The 16,170-nt window shown below is 46.2% G+C and overlaps 1 protein-coding gene across 2 annotated transcripts in view; it reads left to right on the plus strand.

The window, feature by feature from the left end:
• ZNF462 (zinc finger protein 462) overlaps positions 1-16,170 on the plus strand; it is a 79,983-nt gene that overhangs the window by 45,224 nt on the left and 18,589 nt on the right. For both annotated transcript variants that reach the window (XM_040631679.1, XM_040631680.1), the window contains exons 7-9: positions 411-678; positions 2,568-2,704; positions 11,639-11,862. In XM_040631679.1, the coding sequence (XP_040487613.1) occupies positions 411-678; positions 2,568-2,704; positions 11,639-11,862 (629 nt within the window). The remainder of the gene's footprint in view (positions 1-410; positions 679-2,567; positions 2,705-11,638; positions 11,863-16,170) is intronic.

A 16,170-nucleotide genomic window follows, 5' to 3' on the forward strand; every position in this document is an offset into this window, starting at 1 on the left:
TTTTTTTTTTCTTTTTTGTGGGGGGGCTGGCTTGAATAATTCTGGGCTGCAGAGGCGGCGATATTACATCATCTACTTTCCTTTCCCGCGTCGGTGCCCGCGTGCTTTCCGCGCGTTTATCTGTCTCCCCTGCAGGGACGGCTGGCTCTTCTGTGGCGGCCGGTGCCGCGCCGCCATTTCCTTGAGACGACAGTTGACTTTCTTCCTTCACTTTGAAACCTTTCCCCTCAGAGTCGTATTCTTAATAAAATCTGGGTCGTAGGATGTCAGTGAAGACGAAAGGTGGATCGTAGTCATCTAAAAAAAGAAAGAAAGAAAGAAAAAAAAAAGCCCCGAGTAACGTCGGGGTTCTCACGGGTCCGAGCCGCGCGGCGTCCGGTGTCCGGCTCATCTTCCCCGTCTGTCCGCAGACTCCTCCTACTCGGAGCCGCCCGATGTGCAGCAGCAGTTGAACCACTACCAGTCCGCCGCGCTGGCGAGGAACAACAGCCGCGTCAGCCCCGTGCCTCTTTCTGGGGCCGCCGGGGGTGCCGAGCAGAAGACCGAGGCTGTTCTTCACTGCGAATTCTGTGAATTCTCCTCTGGCTACATCCAGAGCATCCGACGCCATTACAGGGACAAGCATGGCGGGAAGAAGCTCTTCAAGTGCAAAGACTGCTCCTTTTACACAGGCTTTAAGTAAGTGGCATGGAGAACCGCCTCGAAAAACAAGGGGGCCGTGCGTGCTCCGCCCCTCACCACACTCTTCCCTGCGCTCTCCGACCCGGAGCTCGGGGAAGGCCCTGTCCACGGGATCCTACAGGGATCGGGGCCAGTCTTCACCAAAGGAGGCTGGTTCCAGAGGCTGCTTTGGGGTTTGTGGAAGGGGGTTGAGGATGAAGCACTCGCTGTATCAGAACAAACGAGTTCAAATGTTAGGGCAAGTGGGCAGCCAAGCAGTGTGAGATCGTGGTAAGGGATTTCTCTGGCCCAGTGCATGAAGCAATGAGTGTTTTTCCCTTCGGAGGACTGTCCTCCCTTTTTTAAATTTGTCTTTGGGGGAAAAAAAAAGAAATCTATGTTTTTGAAAGCCAAGTCAAAGCCAAGAGAGAACATCCAGCAATTGTGATTTCCCTGCTACCCTTATAGAAAATTCCTATTTCTCAAGATCATATTGTCAAAAGACACCCAGAGAAACAAGACTCCAGCACTGTGAAGACTGGAACTGAGCAGTTGTAGAGAGATTGTTCCTATCTAGAAAGAGATAATCCAAAGCCACCTTTGCGCTTGTGTGTAACAGAATGATGAACTCAAAGAACGGAGTGCTTCCTGTCATCTAGACTCTCATGATTTAAGCGCATCTGTGCAATGCTGTGTAGGTTAGTGGATATGAGTGCAGAAGGTGGAGCCGGGCTACCTGGGTTTGAATCCCAGCTTTGCCACAGACTGGCTGTGTGACTTTGGACAAGTCCCTAAGCTTCTCTGTGTCTCCTGTTCCTTATCGGCAAAATAAAGATAGTAATACGACCTCACTTATAGGACTCTTATGAGGAGTAAATGAACCAATATATCTAAAGTGCTCAGAATAGTGCCTGGCGCAAAGGAAACACTAATAAGTATTATAATGTCATAGAAAGCTATTATAATAATATAATATTAGATGGCTCTATTACAGGGGTAAAGCTATTATTATCTCTTCCTATTGCAGTCAGGACCTGAGCCTTAGGCCACTTTAGTACTTCAAGACAGACTCCACACGGCAAGGCTGGCAAAAGTAGGCTTCACGGCCAACAAAAAAACAGTCGGAAGGAGAACAAGGTTCTTTTCCACCAACACCTTAGTTGCTGGGATTTGATGGGAAATGTGTTACCTCTCTGACTATTAATTGGGTTCAGTTGTTTTTCAGATAAATATGTATGTGACCTTAGAACTGAGAAAAGGCTAAAGACCCAGATAACAAGGGCCCACTGACAGGTGTACATGTTCCCCAGAGAGAAGCACTTGAGTTAATAAGAAGGGGACCTTGCCCATTAGACTCTTGGTTTCATCCATTTTTATGAGACACTGAAGGCTTTGTAAATGATGAAGTTTTGAAAAGGATGGAGGGGAAGGCAACAATAGCCTTCCACCTTTAAGGTGGTACAACAGTGGGGAGTTTAATTTACTTGGTCATCAGCCGCCATGATGTCCCAGCAACTTGCTCTCCCCACCCTGACCTGCGCAGAGTCACACAGGCCGCTGGGAAATCAACCTACTCTAGTCCCTCACCTTCCAAGCACAATGAGAAATAAGTTCTCATAGGGATTTTGGCTTTATGTTTTTATTAGACAGCTTCTCATCTTCAAGGATAAAGTGTTTGGGGAAGTCCATTTCTTTTCAAAGTAAGCCCTGACCCCAGCCAAGTGGCAAAAATTTTCAAAAAGGAAGTTAGCACTGCGTGACAGGGTTCAGCTAGTGGATGAGTGACCGAGGAGCTTGTGGTGAGCAAACATGATGAACGACTACGATTTGGGCCCTCAAGCAGGGGGTGTGTGAACGGCACGCTCTCTTGTCACACTCATCGCCTCTCTCCCCCACCTCTCTTCCAGATCTGCTTTTACTATGCACGTGGAAGCTGGGCATTCAGCGGTTCCCGAGGAGGGCCCCAAAGATCTTCGCTGTCCTCTCTGCCTCTATCACACCAAATACAAACGCAACATGATTGACCACATCGTGCTGCACCGAGGTAACCTTCCTAAACGTGGTTTTCTTGGGGTAGAGGGCTGTGGGTGGCATTTCAGGGACGCCCCTCTCGAGGTGGCCGCTTTGCCCTGGTCCCTGGTTCCTCACCTTTTCTCCAGGGAATCACAGTAAATGACCACAGTGATAGCCCACGATAAAAACCCCTTCCTGCCACAAGGATCTGCTCCACTTGGAGCGAGGCAAAGGTGATGGGTTTAGCAGTGAACCCTTCTCTGGGGCTTCCCAGCGTGAGGGATTTTCACATTCAGATTCCTCTGCCCTCACCACCTTGCTAAGGAAGGAGCGAATGAGAAACAGAATGGGTGGGTGAGGGTTCATTATAAAATGTGAGGAGCTATCTGGTTACAAGCAATTTGTTGGAGGGACACCGAAATGATGATTTCCAAAGCAGAGCGTGGAGTTTCCCATGAAATGGGTGGAGAGAGAAAAATTCTTAAAAATAAAAGTGGTCTCATAGGTATTAGAAATCCCAGAGGCTTCGGATTTAAGTTCTGGTTTTAAGGCCCCCCGTATTGACCTGCTCTCCCATCTGTAAGAAGAGAGGAGACTCTAGCCTGTGAAATGACGGGCCAAGGGTCTAGTGCGTTCCGTGGTGGATGCATACTGGGTGTTCTGTACATGTTGCTTCCTGTTGATAAACAGGGATAGTTCTTTCAAGTTCTCTTCGGTTTTTCTTTCAGTTGAGTTTACTCTTGGCCAATTAAAACACTGTTAAACAACAGGCTTCCTCTGCATTGAAAGGAAAAATATGTTTATGTAAAAACTACTTTGTCCAAAGAAGATTCCAGCTCGAGGTAGATGGGAAAAGATGACCAGAATCCTGGTCGCCAGTCTCTCGTGCTGTTTCTGTCCACTGATCTTTCATCTTTCTTTCGTGCCTTCCCTCCCTCCTCGTCCCCCTCTTCGTTCCTGCCTTCCTCCTTTGGCCTGTAACCTCAGGAGGCTTTTCCGTGTTTGCCACCTGGGCCTCAGAAACAGTGAGTGTGTCTTCTGCTGTCCTGCTGAGATGTCACTTACTCTGACATGCTAGATATTTTTGCAGCATTTTCGAAAGTTTCCAACACGTCCCCAGCGCCGCTGTCTCATTGCATTTTGTGGCATCTTGCCCAGGTCTGCTGCACACCGCGTGGAAGGCCCCATTTAGCACCCTTAGATCTCCTTCCTCCCCAGGCCACTCTGAGGAGACGCGAGGTGGCTGCTGGCTGGGATGTCCGCCTGCAAGCAGAGGGAAGCAGTGTCGGAACGTGGAGGCAGGAATTCTTGGCCAGATTGGCCCCACCCAGGGTTCCATCTCAGTCGCCTGGCTTCTGGTCCCCCAGCCTATGTGTGGTGGCGGCTCCGTGCCCCCCTCACAGGGTGGGGAGAGGCCATGAGTAGTGTTGCTGCCGAGCAGACAGAAACGATGGGAGACCTCACTTCTGTGGTCGGTTCCCTCTGGCTTTGCATGCTTCTGCCTTGTGGGCTCAGAGCTTCAGTGTCTAAGGAGCTCACTGATTTTCCTTTCGTTAGCTGAGGCTTTGAGAAAGGGGTATGGGGGTACATAGAGTAAATGCTAAAGCTGAGAAAGGCCCTTGGAGTGCTGCACCTGACATCAAGTCACTCCCATCCAACAACATCGTGAGGGCTAGTATTATTACTTGTGTTCCTGCTTTGCGTGCATGAAACGTGAAACTGAGAAAAACTGCTTTTTTCTTTGATTTGGTAAAGATATTTGTGCAGAACGGTAGGATGAAAACAAATGGGAAACTGGGGCAAATGCTGAATAAGGAGACACCGGTTGCACGTCCCCTGGAGGTACAAAGACACTAACCAAGAGTTTGGTGACCAGTGAATGCCATGAGGTGCCGTGCACCTGCTAGCCCTGGGCTGCGGGTCTGGCTCTGAGATCCCAGCCTCCCTCCCCCGCTGGAGAGGAGAAAACAGAATCCATTGGCTTTCAAGTGTTTGTTAGACTTTTGAAATTGCGTTCAGGAGATTTTCAGGAATCCTAGACAACGAAACCCGAAAGTGGGGTCTCCGAAGGGGAGCATGTGCAATCCAGTGTGCACTACCCCACCGCAGATACGGTGGGAAGCCCCCCAGGGACGGGGAGAGCTGGCCGGTTGAACCGGAGTCACCCGTGCGCTCACAGTGCTGCGAGTCCACTCCGGGCCGCTGATCCCGTAACCCACCCATCGTACTGCCCGTCACAGGTTACTTACAGTCTCCGCTATTTATTTGTAGAGGTAATTTATGTTGAAAGAGCTGTCTAAACATATATATAAATAAATAAGTACCGTCCTTATCAGGGTTGAGAAGTGCACGATCTAGAACGAAGGGGCGTTTGAGGATCGGCAGTAATAATGACAACATTAACAACAGCAAATCACTGTCACTGAGTGTTGACTAGGACAGGTGCTGTACTGAGTGAGTCCAGTTTACGGAATTCTCACAAAACCCTAGATGGTGTGGGTATTACTGTTACTCCCCCGATAACAAGGGTAAAAGGTTCAGAGAGACTGTGTGTGATGCAAGATCCAAATGACTAATAAGTGACCCAGCTGGGTCTGAACCCAGGCTTGTCTGCCCCACAGCGCATGCCTGTAACCACCAGGCATCCCTGTCTCTCCCTTGGGAGGGTGGTTGGTGTCACCCTGTTGAGCGCTCTAGTGGCTTGTGGCAGCTGGGTCTGAGGACGGAATCATCTGTGGGGCTGGAGGTAGAGCTGAGGACCACGGAACCCCAGGCGGCAGGGTGCCTCAGGGCAGCCGTGTCTGCCGTCTGTGTCGCCTGGGTTTGGTGTCCCATCTCAACCCAAAGTGGCATCTCCGCGGGAAGCTGGTCTTGACAAGTCAAGAGATAGGGCTGGGTGTCTGCCTTGTCATTTCGAGTCGGGGCTGATCTCAAAGTAATGAGAGGTGGCTCTTCCTGCACCTGCGTTTTCCTTGCTCTGGGGATGAGGAAACATCTCTGGTCTCTGGGGCCTGTGGTAAAGGGAACTTTCTGAGGCCTTGCTTAATTAAAATACTTGGGATGAAAGGGAAGAAAAACAACTTCTGAACTGGCCCTGAGACTGAGATACTGCTTGCAAGAAGAGTTGCCTTAGCTTTTTATCCCAACAGAATGATATATTTAAATAGGGAGGAAAGGGAGGAGAATTCACTTCACTCATGGGAAATCTGAATCAGAAATGATCATGGGTTTATGTGGGCTGTGGCGAAGGAGCACACTGTGTGTCCATGCATTCGGTAAGCATTCATTACTCGCTTGTTACATGCCGTACTATGCTGGGTTCTTGGGCAAGATGAGGCGTGTAAGACCCAGGACCCGCCCTCCTCCAGGAGATGAAGCATGTGCTTAAGGCTCCGTAAGGTGGTGAGTGGTGGGTATCTAGGAGATTCATGGTGGCAGGTGTTCGTGTTTGGGGTAGAGAAAGGCGGTGGAAGGATGGCTTTCAAACTGATCCGTGATGACATTTCAGCAGGCAAAGAAGATTGAAGTTGGGGTGTATTAGTTTCCTGGGTGGCTTAAAACAATAGTGTACGGTCACTGCTCTGGGGCCTGGAGTCTGATATCAAGGTGACAGTTCCCTCTGAAGGCTCCAGACAGAAATCCTTCCATGGCCCTCCCTTGCTTCTGGTGGCTCCTGACATCCTTGCCCTATAGCTGCGTCATTCCAGTCTCTGCATCTATCCTCACGTGGCCGTCTTCCCTGTGTGTGTCTTCTGTCTACCCTCTCCTCTCCTTCTAAGAATACTACTCATTGAATTTAGGACCCACCCCAAACCACTATGACCTCATCCTGACGAGTTACATCTGCAAAGACCTTGTGTCTCAATAAGGTCCCATTTTGAGGTTCTAGGTGCACGTGAATTTCGGGGGGACACTGTTGGACCCACTACATGGCGGGGGTAAATTAGGTAGGTGGGGAGCAAGATGTGTTGACAGAGTGGTGTTCGAGCGTTCTGAGGGGGGCTGCAGGGAATGGGGGCAAGGCTGGTAAAATGTGTTCCAGCCAAATTAGACAGGGCTTGGATACCACTGTAGGAGTTCAAACTTTACTCAGTAGACAGATGGGAAGCCAGGGTACCTGATGAATACCAGCATAGCACAGATTGAAGCCAAGGATTGGTAGACCCATTTCTTTGAGGAACTTAGGTCAGAGCAACATTTGGTGAGATTGGCCATGATTGGACCAGTTTGGAAAGGGAAAAATTAAGCCCTAAGATTTTTGTTTGAAGGAAAAGTTTGGAGGTAGGATTTTTGGTGGATTTTCATTCAATGCACCAGATATTTATTGAACATTCACTACATGCTAGCATTGTTTGAAGCTGTAGGGATACAGTCATGAAGAGTCAGGCAAGGTCTGTGCACTGAAGGACCTTGAACCTTAATGGGAAGAGAGACCGGGAGCAGGGAATAAATAGTTTCATGAGTACATTTCCACTGAGTTTATCAGTTTATCACCATCATTGGAAGCACGATGCCTCGTGCACAGACGGCTTCGCCTATATGTACCTTGCACACCGATGGTGCACCTTGAAAATTGGGTACAGATTGAATTACAGGGATGAAATACAGTTTTGCAAGATATTTTTAATTCTGAAACTTTGTAATCCCTGATGCTGGTCTCCAGTTGGCATAGTAACTTAAAACTTCTGCTTCCCAGCCCGTAACCCCGATACATGGGCAAACACTGAATTTAACTGAACCCTGAAGGTGGATATCTTTTGGGAACAAAACTAATCTCCCTTAATTTACCTGATCGGTATCGCTTTACTTAAGGGAAAAAAAAAAGCTACAGTGTGATCGCCAGCCTTTCGTTTTAGTCAGTGAAATTATACATTCCGTTCCATCTCCACCAAATACTTTTGCCCGTTAGAATTAGAGGTGTGGTTCCCAGCTTTCTCTGGCTTGACGGTGGTAGCCTGGCTAACATCAGAATTAATAACTTCTTACCAGGAACTGTTGTCCTTACGTTTATGTGTATCCGTTTATGGTCATGTTTTGGAATAATTGTTTTTTAGAAACTATTGTTATTTTCTTAATGGCTTTCTAGTACTCAGCTTTTGTCACGCGTTTGGCCGAAAGTAACGGGTGGGGCTTTGGTTTGGCCCAAAGAGGGTCTCAGCCCTTGAGCAGGATCATTTGCATACGGAGTTTGTTGGCCTGAATGACTTCCAAATCTCTCCCTGCTTCGTTCAGACTTGGCACGTTGTGGGGAGGAAACCCAAGTGTGTTGTGGTCTGCCTTTCAGGAAGAATTTTTCCTTGGTGATCCTGGACTCCACAGTGATGTGGTTTTTCTCTGTCTTGAGCAGAAGTGACCCTCCGCCCTCCTGGTAGTTGCAATTCGGCAGATTTTTCCACTGATCACCCGGGAGTTTGACAGCACACCCTTCTAGGCTCTCTTGCACCTCAGTTCCCGCAGGCTTCCGTGGGGCATTCCTCCTGGGTTTCATGTCCAGCGGCAGCACCAAGCGGCTTTTGAGTAGGAAGAGATGAGAGACACAATCTATCTTGTAGTCAAACTGGTGAAGTCATAATATTTTTGCAGCCAGCTCTGGAAGCTGAGTCACAATGAGTGTGATTCAAGCCTTGATTTCTTACCCAAGGTAATTTTGAGAGGTGTGAAGTCAAGAAAGACCCACAGTTGTCGCTGCCTCCGTAGGAAAAAAAAAGTCCTGAGCACTGGGCTTCTGTAGCCAAGACAGGGCTCCGTCCATACCTGGAAACGTTCCAGTCTCTAACTTTATGTCCTTGACTTGCCTCAATAATGAATAACCTCATTCAGAAAACACTGTCCGTGATTTGCCCGCCTTTCCAAGCCTGTCTTGTTTTTTATCTTGGTTGTGTTAGCCATGTTTTTAGAAAGGAGAAAAATTAACTTTTTTTTTTCTAAAATGAATATCTTAGTAAAAATCCATGTAGCCCAGAGACTTGGAATGTTGATGATGTCTTCGTTTGGAAATGGGAAGTCTTATGTTTCAGAGTAAGTAAGCAGGAAATTACCTCTTATCTGATTCAGAGAATACTCGAAAGGAGTTCAGATAGAAATGGTTGCCTGCGACATGCCTGTAGCTTTGGTACTCTTAAATCTTTAGGAATCAAAGGCTTATAAATAAACAGCATGCAGATCGGATATTCCAAGAGAGTTCTTTTCGGGGGTGAAGGAAGGGGGCCCTGGCGCAGCTCAGGCAGGGACCTGTGCTCCCAGGTCACAAGTTTGTTCTGAACCAGAGGCATGACTTTGAGGAAGGAGTCCAGCAGGCCAGTCCTCAGCTTCCACACCAGTAAACTAAAGGTAATAAAACTGACTTTGCAGAGTTTTTCAGAGAATAAAAAGTTAACTGTGAGGGTAGAGTGCCTAATAGTGCTTGAAACAGAGTGAGCTCCTGGTAAATCGCTGTGGTCATTTCCATGAATTATTATTATTTAAACTCCAGAGTATTTTGAGTTCTCAGGACTCTGTGTAAAATTCACTTAGACACACATAGTGAAATTGGAAACTGCAAAGAAAACTAACCAAGGTGGTAGAGGAATTGAAAGGGAGGCCTATTTAAAAAAAAACCCAGTCTGAAAGAAGCGATTCTTTACGGGGACAAGTGAAGACTGGAGGCTGCCTGCACGGCTGTCTCCAAGGTGTTGGAGGCATTGATACAGGGACTAGTACACCAGCTGCGGTCCATCTCCACGGAGGGCAACAGAACCAGAGCGTGCGGCACGGGCCAGAGCCCGAGAGGACACAATCCAAAGGGGGAGCCAACACAGAGAGCGCAAGGCGGGGGGGGGGGGGGGGGGGGAGGGTTGTGTGCAGTCTCACGGAAGGTGCAAGAAAAGTGCTTGTCAGCACTGCCCCTGAGCTCCTGAAGCACGGGAGCCGGTCCCAGGGGTTCAGCCTGTACCCCTATCTCGTGCTTGGGCGCCGGCTTGCACGCGTGTCCCACCCAGAGCGGCTGGAGGTAACACTGGGCGCTTGGTGTAGATTAGTGGTTATCGACCAGAGTCAGGGTGCTTTTGTCCAGCGGTATTTTTGGTTGTCACTGCTGGGAAAGAGGGGTACCATGGCAGATGGTCGCTAGAGGCCAGGGATCCTCAGGAGCACCCTGCAGTGTGTAGTACAGCCCCCAGAATGTCAGTAGAGCTACTGTTGAGAAACCCCGGGCTCGAGGAGGAGAGCGTCGTAGCTTGGGCTTTCTTGAGGCTCCGGCTGGCTGATGCCAAAGCATTTTTCCTCCGATTACACCAAACCATGGAACTGAATGGTTAGAAGACTGTTAAACATTTGCTATTCTAAGAAAATGTGTGGATTACATTATAATCATGTGTTTCTTAGCTGTCTGCTCTACTTTGGTTTAAAAATATTTATATTTCTAAATAAGCGACTGACTCTTTGTATAGGGAAAATAACATATGCATTAGAGCTCCGGGGAGTATGTAGCAGACAGCACCTTCCACGCTTCCTCTGGGCAGCCTTTTGCTGGCCAATTAATCGCGGTATTCAAGGACTCCCAAGGCAGGGACTGCCCTGCAGTGAGAATGTGGTGGCTGAGACGAAGGCATGGCTTTGGGTGGGGAGAATTCCCCAGGGGCCAGCCCCGGCCAACAACAAAGGGAGGGCTCGCAGGGAGAGCCGCATCAGTGCACAAAACACTGATGTCTGGAAACATTGCTACTCAGTGACTCTGAGAATAAATCACGCTTTCTTGACTTAATAATACATTGCTGTTTCTAAATAATATAAGTATATGTTGTGTGCGTCCATTTGTAAACTTCCAGAGTCTTCTGAAATCCAGACACAGCAGGAAAACACACGCTATATTTGATCCTTGCATAAATAGCACAGATTTTAATTTTATCCCAGTTATGGATATCTGGCGCGTGCGCCGATACTCTGGGCAGACTGGTGTGAAATTTAATTTGAGCAGTTAAACACAAGGGTGAGAGAGTGCAAAATAAACAAGCACACGCATTTCCAGCCCTACAGCATTTGGTATGTTAATGGGAAAAGCACCCAAATCCTCTCTCTCTCTTTTATTTTTTCCCTTGTGACAATCAGATTACAGATTGTCTGAAAAGGCACAAATCCTCCCTATCTCCCATGCCACCCCCCACCTCCCTCCCACACCCCGAATGTTGCCCGCAGCCATTTCATTCGTGAGCTTCTCCTAGTTAGAGCTGGAGTTTTAGTGAATGAAAACGTACAGGTCCTTTGTTTTTAGATTTGTTATTAGATGAGAGAGTCCCTTGGTTTCAGGAAAACCGTCTCCTTGGGAACATCTCGGAAGGGGAAACGAGTGGAACTGAAAACAGTGGGACGTAAAGGTTTTCCTTCTTGACAGGTGGGGATACAGATCGCAACTGGGCCAATTACAACCTCTGTGACCTTTGGAAAGTTACTAAGAGCCTCATTCCTCGCTTTACTGATTTGTAAAAACAGGAATACCTCCAGCCTAAGAGAGTCTCCAGGAAGGTGCACCGTTGGGGCACACAGGGGCTTAGGGAACTGTCTGTTCCCTTTCTACTTAGGGACATCTCTAGATCCAGCCCAACTAGCACATATGGAGGAACTGGGAAGTGCTAATGGTTGCTGTCAGTTATCATTACTGTGGGTAAAATGTGGCCACCATTCTCGTCCCTTCCTTTAGTCACCTCCATTCAGGAATTAGCAAGCACCTGATTTCAGCCTGCCCACCTCGGTGTAAAGATCCTTCTGGGGATTAAGTACACCAAGAGGTTTTGGTCTTACAAACTCTTACCTGTACCAGAGGAAGATGCCTTTTGGGGAACAGAGGGAGGGACAGCGTGCATGTGAGTTCATAGACACAGACCCGTGAGAGGTAGCAGAACCGGGTGAGTTTCTTCCTATATTCCAAAGACAGAGTGCGTGCTGACCATCAGTAAAAACTTCCATCTTTCCATTCAATTTGTTTCCACAGAAGAGCGAGTTGTCCCCATCGAAGTGTGCCGTTCCAAACTGTCCAAATACTTGCAGGGAGTAGTTTTCCGCTGTGATAAGTGTACCTTCACCTGCTCCAGTGACGAGAGCCTCCAGCAACACATAGAAAAGCACAATGAACTAAAACCTTACAAATGCCAGCTCTGCTACTATGAGACCAAGCACACGGAGGAACTGGACAGCCACCTGCGGGACGAGCATAAGGTACCTGGACGGGTCTTCTTGCGTCCGACCCTCGGCACCCCTGTGGGGACGGGCCTGGTGGGGAGACGGAGCTCAGTGTGGTCATGCCCGCTGTGGGCGAGTCAGAGACGTGGGCTAAATGTTGCAAGTGCAGTTCCTTTTTTTCTATGATGAAAGAAATGAGAGATCATTTTAGAAAACTGGAACACAGAGATGGGGCTAAGGAAAATCACCCCTAGTGCTCCCGCCCAAATCCACCTGCTTAGCATTTTTTATCTCTGCCCATTTCCCCTTGTTCTTCATAATTCTGATGATACCACATATGAACTATTGTGTCATCCTTTAAAAATGCTTTTTTTTTTTGTTTTACTCAACAGGAATATTTTTCCATGCTATTTTAAACGTATCGTCAAAGGAATCGACAAACTTTTTCTGTAAAGAACCAGATAGTCAATATTTTAGGCTTTGCAGGCCAGATGGTCCCAGTGGCAACCACTCAACTCTGCCCTTTATAGCAAGAAAGCAGCTACAGACAAGACATAAATGAACGGGCATGGCTGTGTCCCAGTGACACTTTATTTACGGAAGTAGGCGGCAGGCTGGGGACCCAAAGTTTCTGGCCCTTGTTCTGATAGCCAGCCACCTTGTCCCTCAACCATGTAGGTCATTTCCAGTATTTTGCTAACTACAGAGATTTTCCAGAACCTTGCTATTTGTGTCTAAACACTATAAGGGCTGTAAAAGACGTGTCTTACTTAGGGAAGAGGATTGATAAACAATAGATCAGTACCTGACCTAAAATAAAGGGTTTGTAGATAAAAACACTTCACTTCCAAAGGTCTGCTGATCAGAAGGCAGAATCCTATAGGGCAGCTTCAGAGGGCTTATTTGGTATATGGGGGAATTGAGATGCTTGCTTCTAGTTTTGTGGATTGCCCAGAGTCCCGAGGAGGTATAATTTGTATTTGTTTCTTGAAAAAAAGCCAATTGAAATGTTTTCTAATAAACCCAAAAATCCACAGTATCGAGGGAGTGTTTACTTACAGCACAATGAGAAGGGCTTTCGATCGTTTTTTTTCTTTGCTCTGTGTCCTCCTCTTTTCTGGCCTTGCATATCCAGCTTATCAAGACTTTAGTCCAAATCATCTGCACCCAAGGGTTAGAATTTTTCTGCGGGGTGTTGAGAGAGAAGGCTGAGCTCTGTCACCCATCCACAATGAAATGGTTTCGTGGTTACTTTTCTGCTTGGAATGCATTCATTTTCTAATGTGTCTGCCCAAAAATGAGAGCAGAGAAGAAAAGCCTGAGTTTACCTCACTGAGAAACTTTCATAGCCTTTCTTAGTCAAACTTCCTGGGCATCTCTGCCCCCAAACTGAAAGGATAATCACTCATCCATTTCAAACCAAGCTTTCTGCGTTTATGCACATGGATCTTATTTATGTAACCGCCTCAGATCTCTTTATTATAGTGTTCAAGCCTTTGGGCTGGTATTTTGGGAGAGCGCAAACCAGGAAGATAATTTCTCCCGTTGTTACACAGTTGCTGTGAGTCACTGGTGAGAAGGTTAGAACCATATATGCGTGGAACCAGGGGCTTCAGGATACCCATCAGGGCAACGGGTTGCTCCAGTAAAGAGGGCCCCAATTTAGAGCTTTTGGAACCAAACAGACCTGAGCTTGAATCTTGTTTCCACTGCTTACTATACAACTTCAGCAAGTTACTTAAATTTCTGTATCTATTTTCTGATTTCTAAATGGGAATCGTTTTATCTTTCTTAGAAGTTGTGTGAGATTAAACAAAGTCCTGGTATATCCCACACTTTGGTGAGACCCAAGGTGTTTCTCAGTCTCCTTACGAATTAAGCTATGGCACCCATCAGAAAGGCAGTTAGGTTCCCAAAGAACTAAAATATATTTAAAAATCGCTAATTATGCCTTGCATCTTAGATACGGTCTTTGATGTTATATTTTCACTATGCCATGTTATGTTCTTTAATTTTACTCTTTCTCATGGTTGACCAGCTTACTAAATCCAGTGAGCACCTAATTGAGGCTAAAGAATTGCCACTTCCAGCATGTGTAATGATCTTCATCGTGCTCTCAATTGTTAAGTTCATGAGACTCGTGCTTATTACTGATGGCAGCACTTTCTTTTTCCTACTTTCTGGTTGTTTCTAAATGAGGAGTACAAAATGTATTTAGAATTTTTAAAATAACTATCCAAACACTATTAAAGAAAGATTTTATTTATTTGAGAGAGAGAGAGAGTAGAGCAAGAAAGAGAGAGCATGAGTGGGGTTGAAGGGCAGAGGGAGAGGGAGAAGCAGACTCTCCGCTGAGCAGGGAGCCTGACGCGGGGCTTGATCCCAAGACCCTGGGATCATGACCTGAGCCGAAGGCGGACAGATGCTTAACTGACTGAGCCACCCAGGTGCCCCAAACACTATTGTATAAATAAGGATAGCAGTGCTGCTGAAACAGAAGTTTTGACTGGGAGGCAGTGACATACACTGGTGAAAACCTGTCGTTTATTGGGATGATTTCAGCATTTATGAAAGGGGTATAAGAGTGTCATTGTACAATGAGCTAAAGTGAAGTTTGCTAATAATCCAAATAAAAGTCAAGGACCAGGGTGCCTAGATGGCTCAGTCTGTTGTTTAAGCAGCTGCTTTTGGTTCAGGTCAGGATCTCAGGATCCTGGGATCAAACCCTGAGTCTGGCTCCCTGCTCAGCGGGGAGCCTGCTTTTCCGTCTCTCTCTGCCACTTACCCCACTCCTGCTGTCTGTCTCTCAAATAAATAAATAAAATATTTTTTAAAAACTGTCAAGTACCATAAGGTGAGAACAAGAAATGAAAGGTGTAAGAATTGGAAGGAAGAAATGAGGCCACTTGCGTTCACAGACAAGGTGACCTTTGTATGTAGAAAATCCTAAGTAATCTGTATTAAAAAAAAAAAAAAAAGCTACAAGGATATTAGTGAGTTTGGCAAAGTTGCAGGGTATAAGGTCAATATGCAAAAATCAATTCCATGTCTACATACTAGAAATGGAAATCTGAAAATGAGATTTGATTAATTTCATTTACGGTAACATCAAAAAGAATAAGATATTTAAGAATAAATTTAACATAGGAACTGTGAAAGCTGTACACTGAAAATTACAGAATGCTGAGAAAAATAAAAGAACTAAGTTAATGCAACATATACTGTATTGGATGAGAGGACCCAGTATTGGCAATTCTCCCCAAATTGATCTACAGATCCAGCAGAATCTCTGTCAAAATCTCTCTTCTTTGATAGAAGTTGACACACTGATCCTAACATGTAAATGCAGAGGACCTAGAATAGCCTAAACAGATTGGAAAAAGAACAAAATTGGAGGACTTCACCCTTCCTGATTTCAGAACTTCCCTTAAAGCTATCGTACTCCAGAGCATGTGGTATTGGCATATGGATAGATGCATGGATCAGTGATGCAGAAGAAAAACTCCAGATAGCAACCCTCATCGATGTGGTTAGTTTCTTTTTTTTAACCAAAGGTACCAAGATAATAGGGAAAAGGACAGTTCTTCCACAAATAGTGCTTGAACAACTGGATATCCACATACAAAATAATGATCGTTGACCCTTAATTCACTCCTAACACAAAAATTAAATCAAAATGGATCATAAACCTCAGTGTGTGAACTGAAACCATAAAACTTTCGGAAAAAGAGTAGAAAATCTCCCTTGGGTTAGGAGAAATTTTCTTAGGATTCAAAAGCTATGGACATTAAAAGAAGAAAAATGAGTAAATTAGATGTCATCAAACAAATTTTTGGTCTTTGGAGACACTATTAAGAAAACAGGCAAGCAACAGGTTGGAAGCAAATATTTGCAAAGTAATTATCTAGCAAAGGTTTTTAACCAAAATATACAAAGAACTTTTACAACTCAATAGTAAGAAGGTAAAAATTCAATGAAGAATGAGAAAAAAATGTGAACAGACACTTTACCTGTGTGGATACAGAAATGGCAAATGATCACAGGAAAAGAGGCTCGGTGGGACACCTGGGTGGCTCAGTCGGTTAAGCGGTGAAGCGTCTGCCTTCAGCTTGGGTGTTGATCCCAGGGTTCTGGGATGGATCTGCATCAAGCTCCTTGCTCAGCGGGGAGCCTGCTTCTCCCTCTGCCTGCCGCTCCCCCTGCTTGCTCGCTCTCTGTCAAATAAATGAATAAGAATCTTAAGAAAAAAAAAAAAGAAAGAAAAGAAAAGAGCCTCGGGAAGATTCATCATTAGGGAAATGCAAAATACAACAACAGTAAGATGTCACCTGTGAGAACGGCTAA

Source organism: Ursus maritimus, unplaced genomic scaffold, assembly GCF_017311325.1.
Source record: "Ursus maritimus isolate PB19 unplaced genomic scaffold, ASM1731132v1 scaffold_17, whole genome shotgun sequence".
Classification (NCBI taxonomy): Eukaryota; Metazoa; Chordata; class Mammalia; order Carnivora; family Ursidae; genus Ursus; species Ursus maritimus.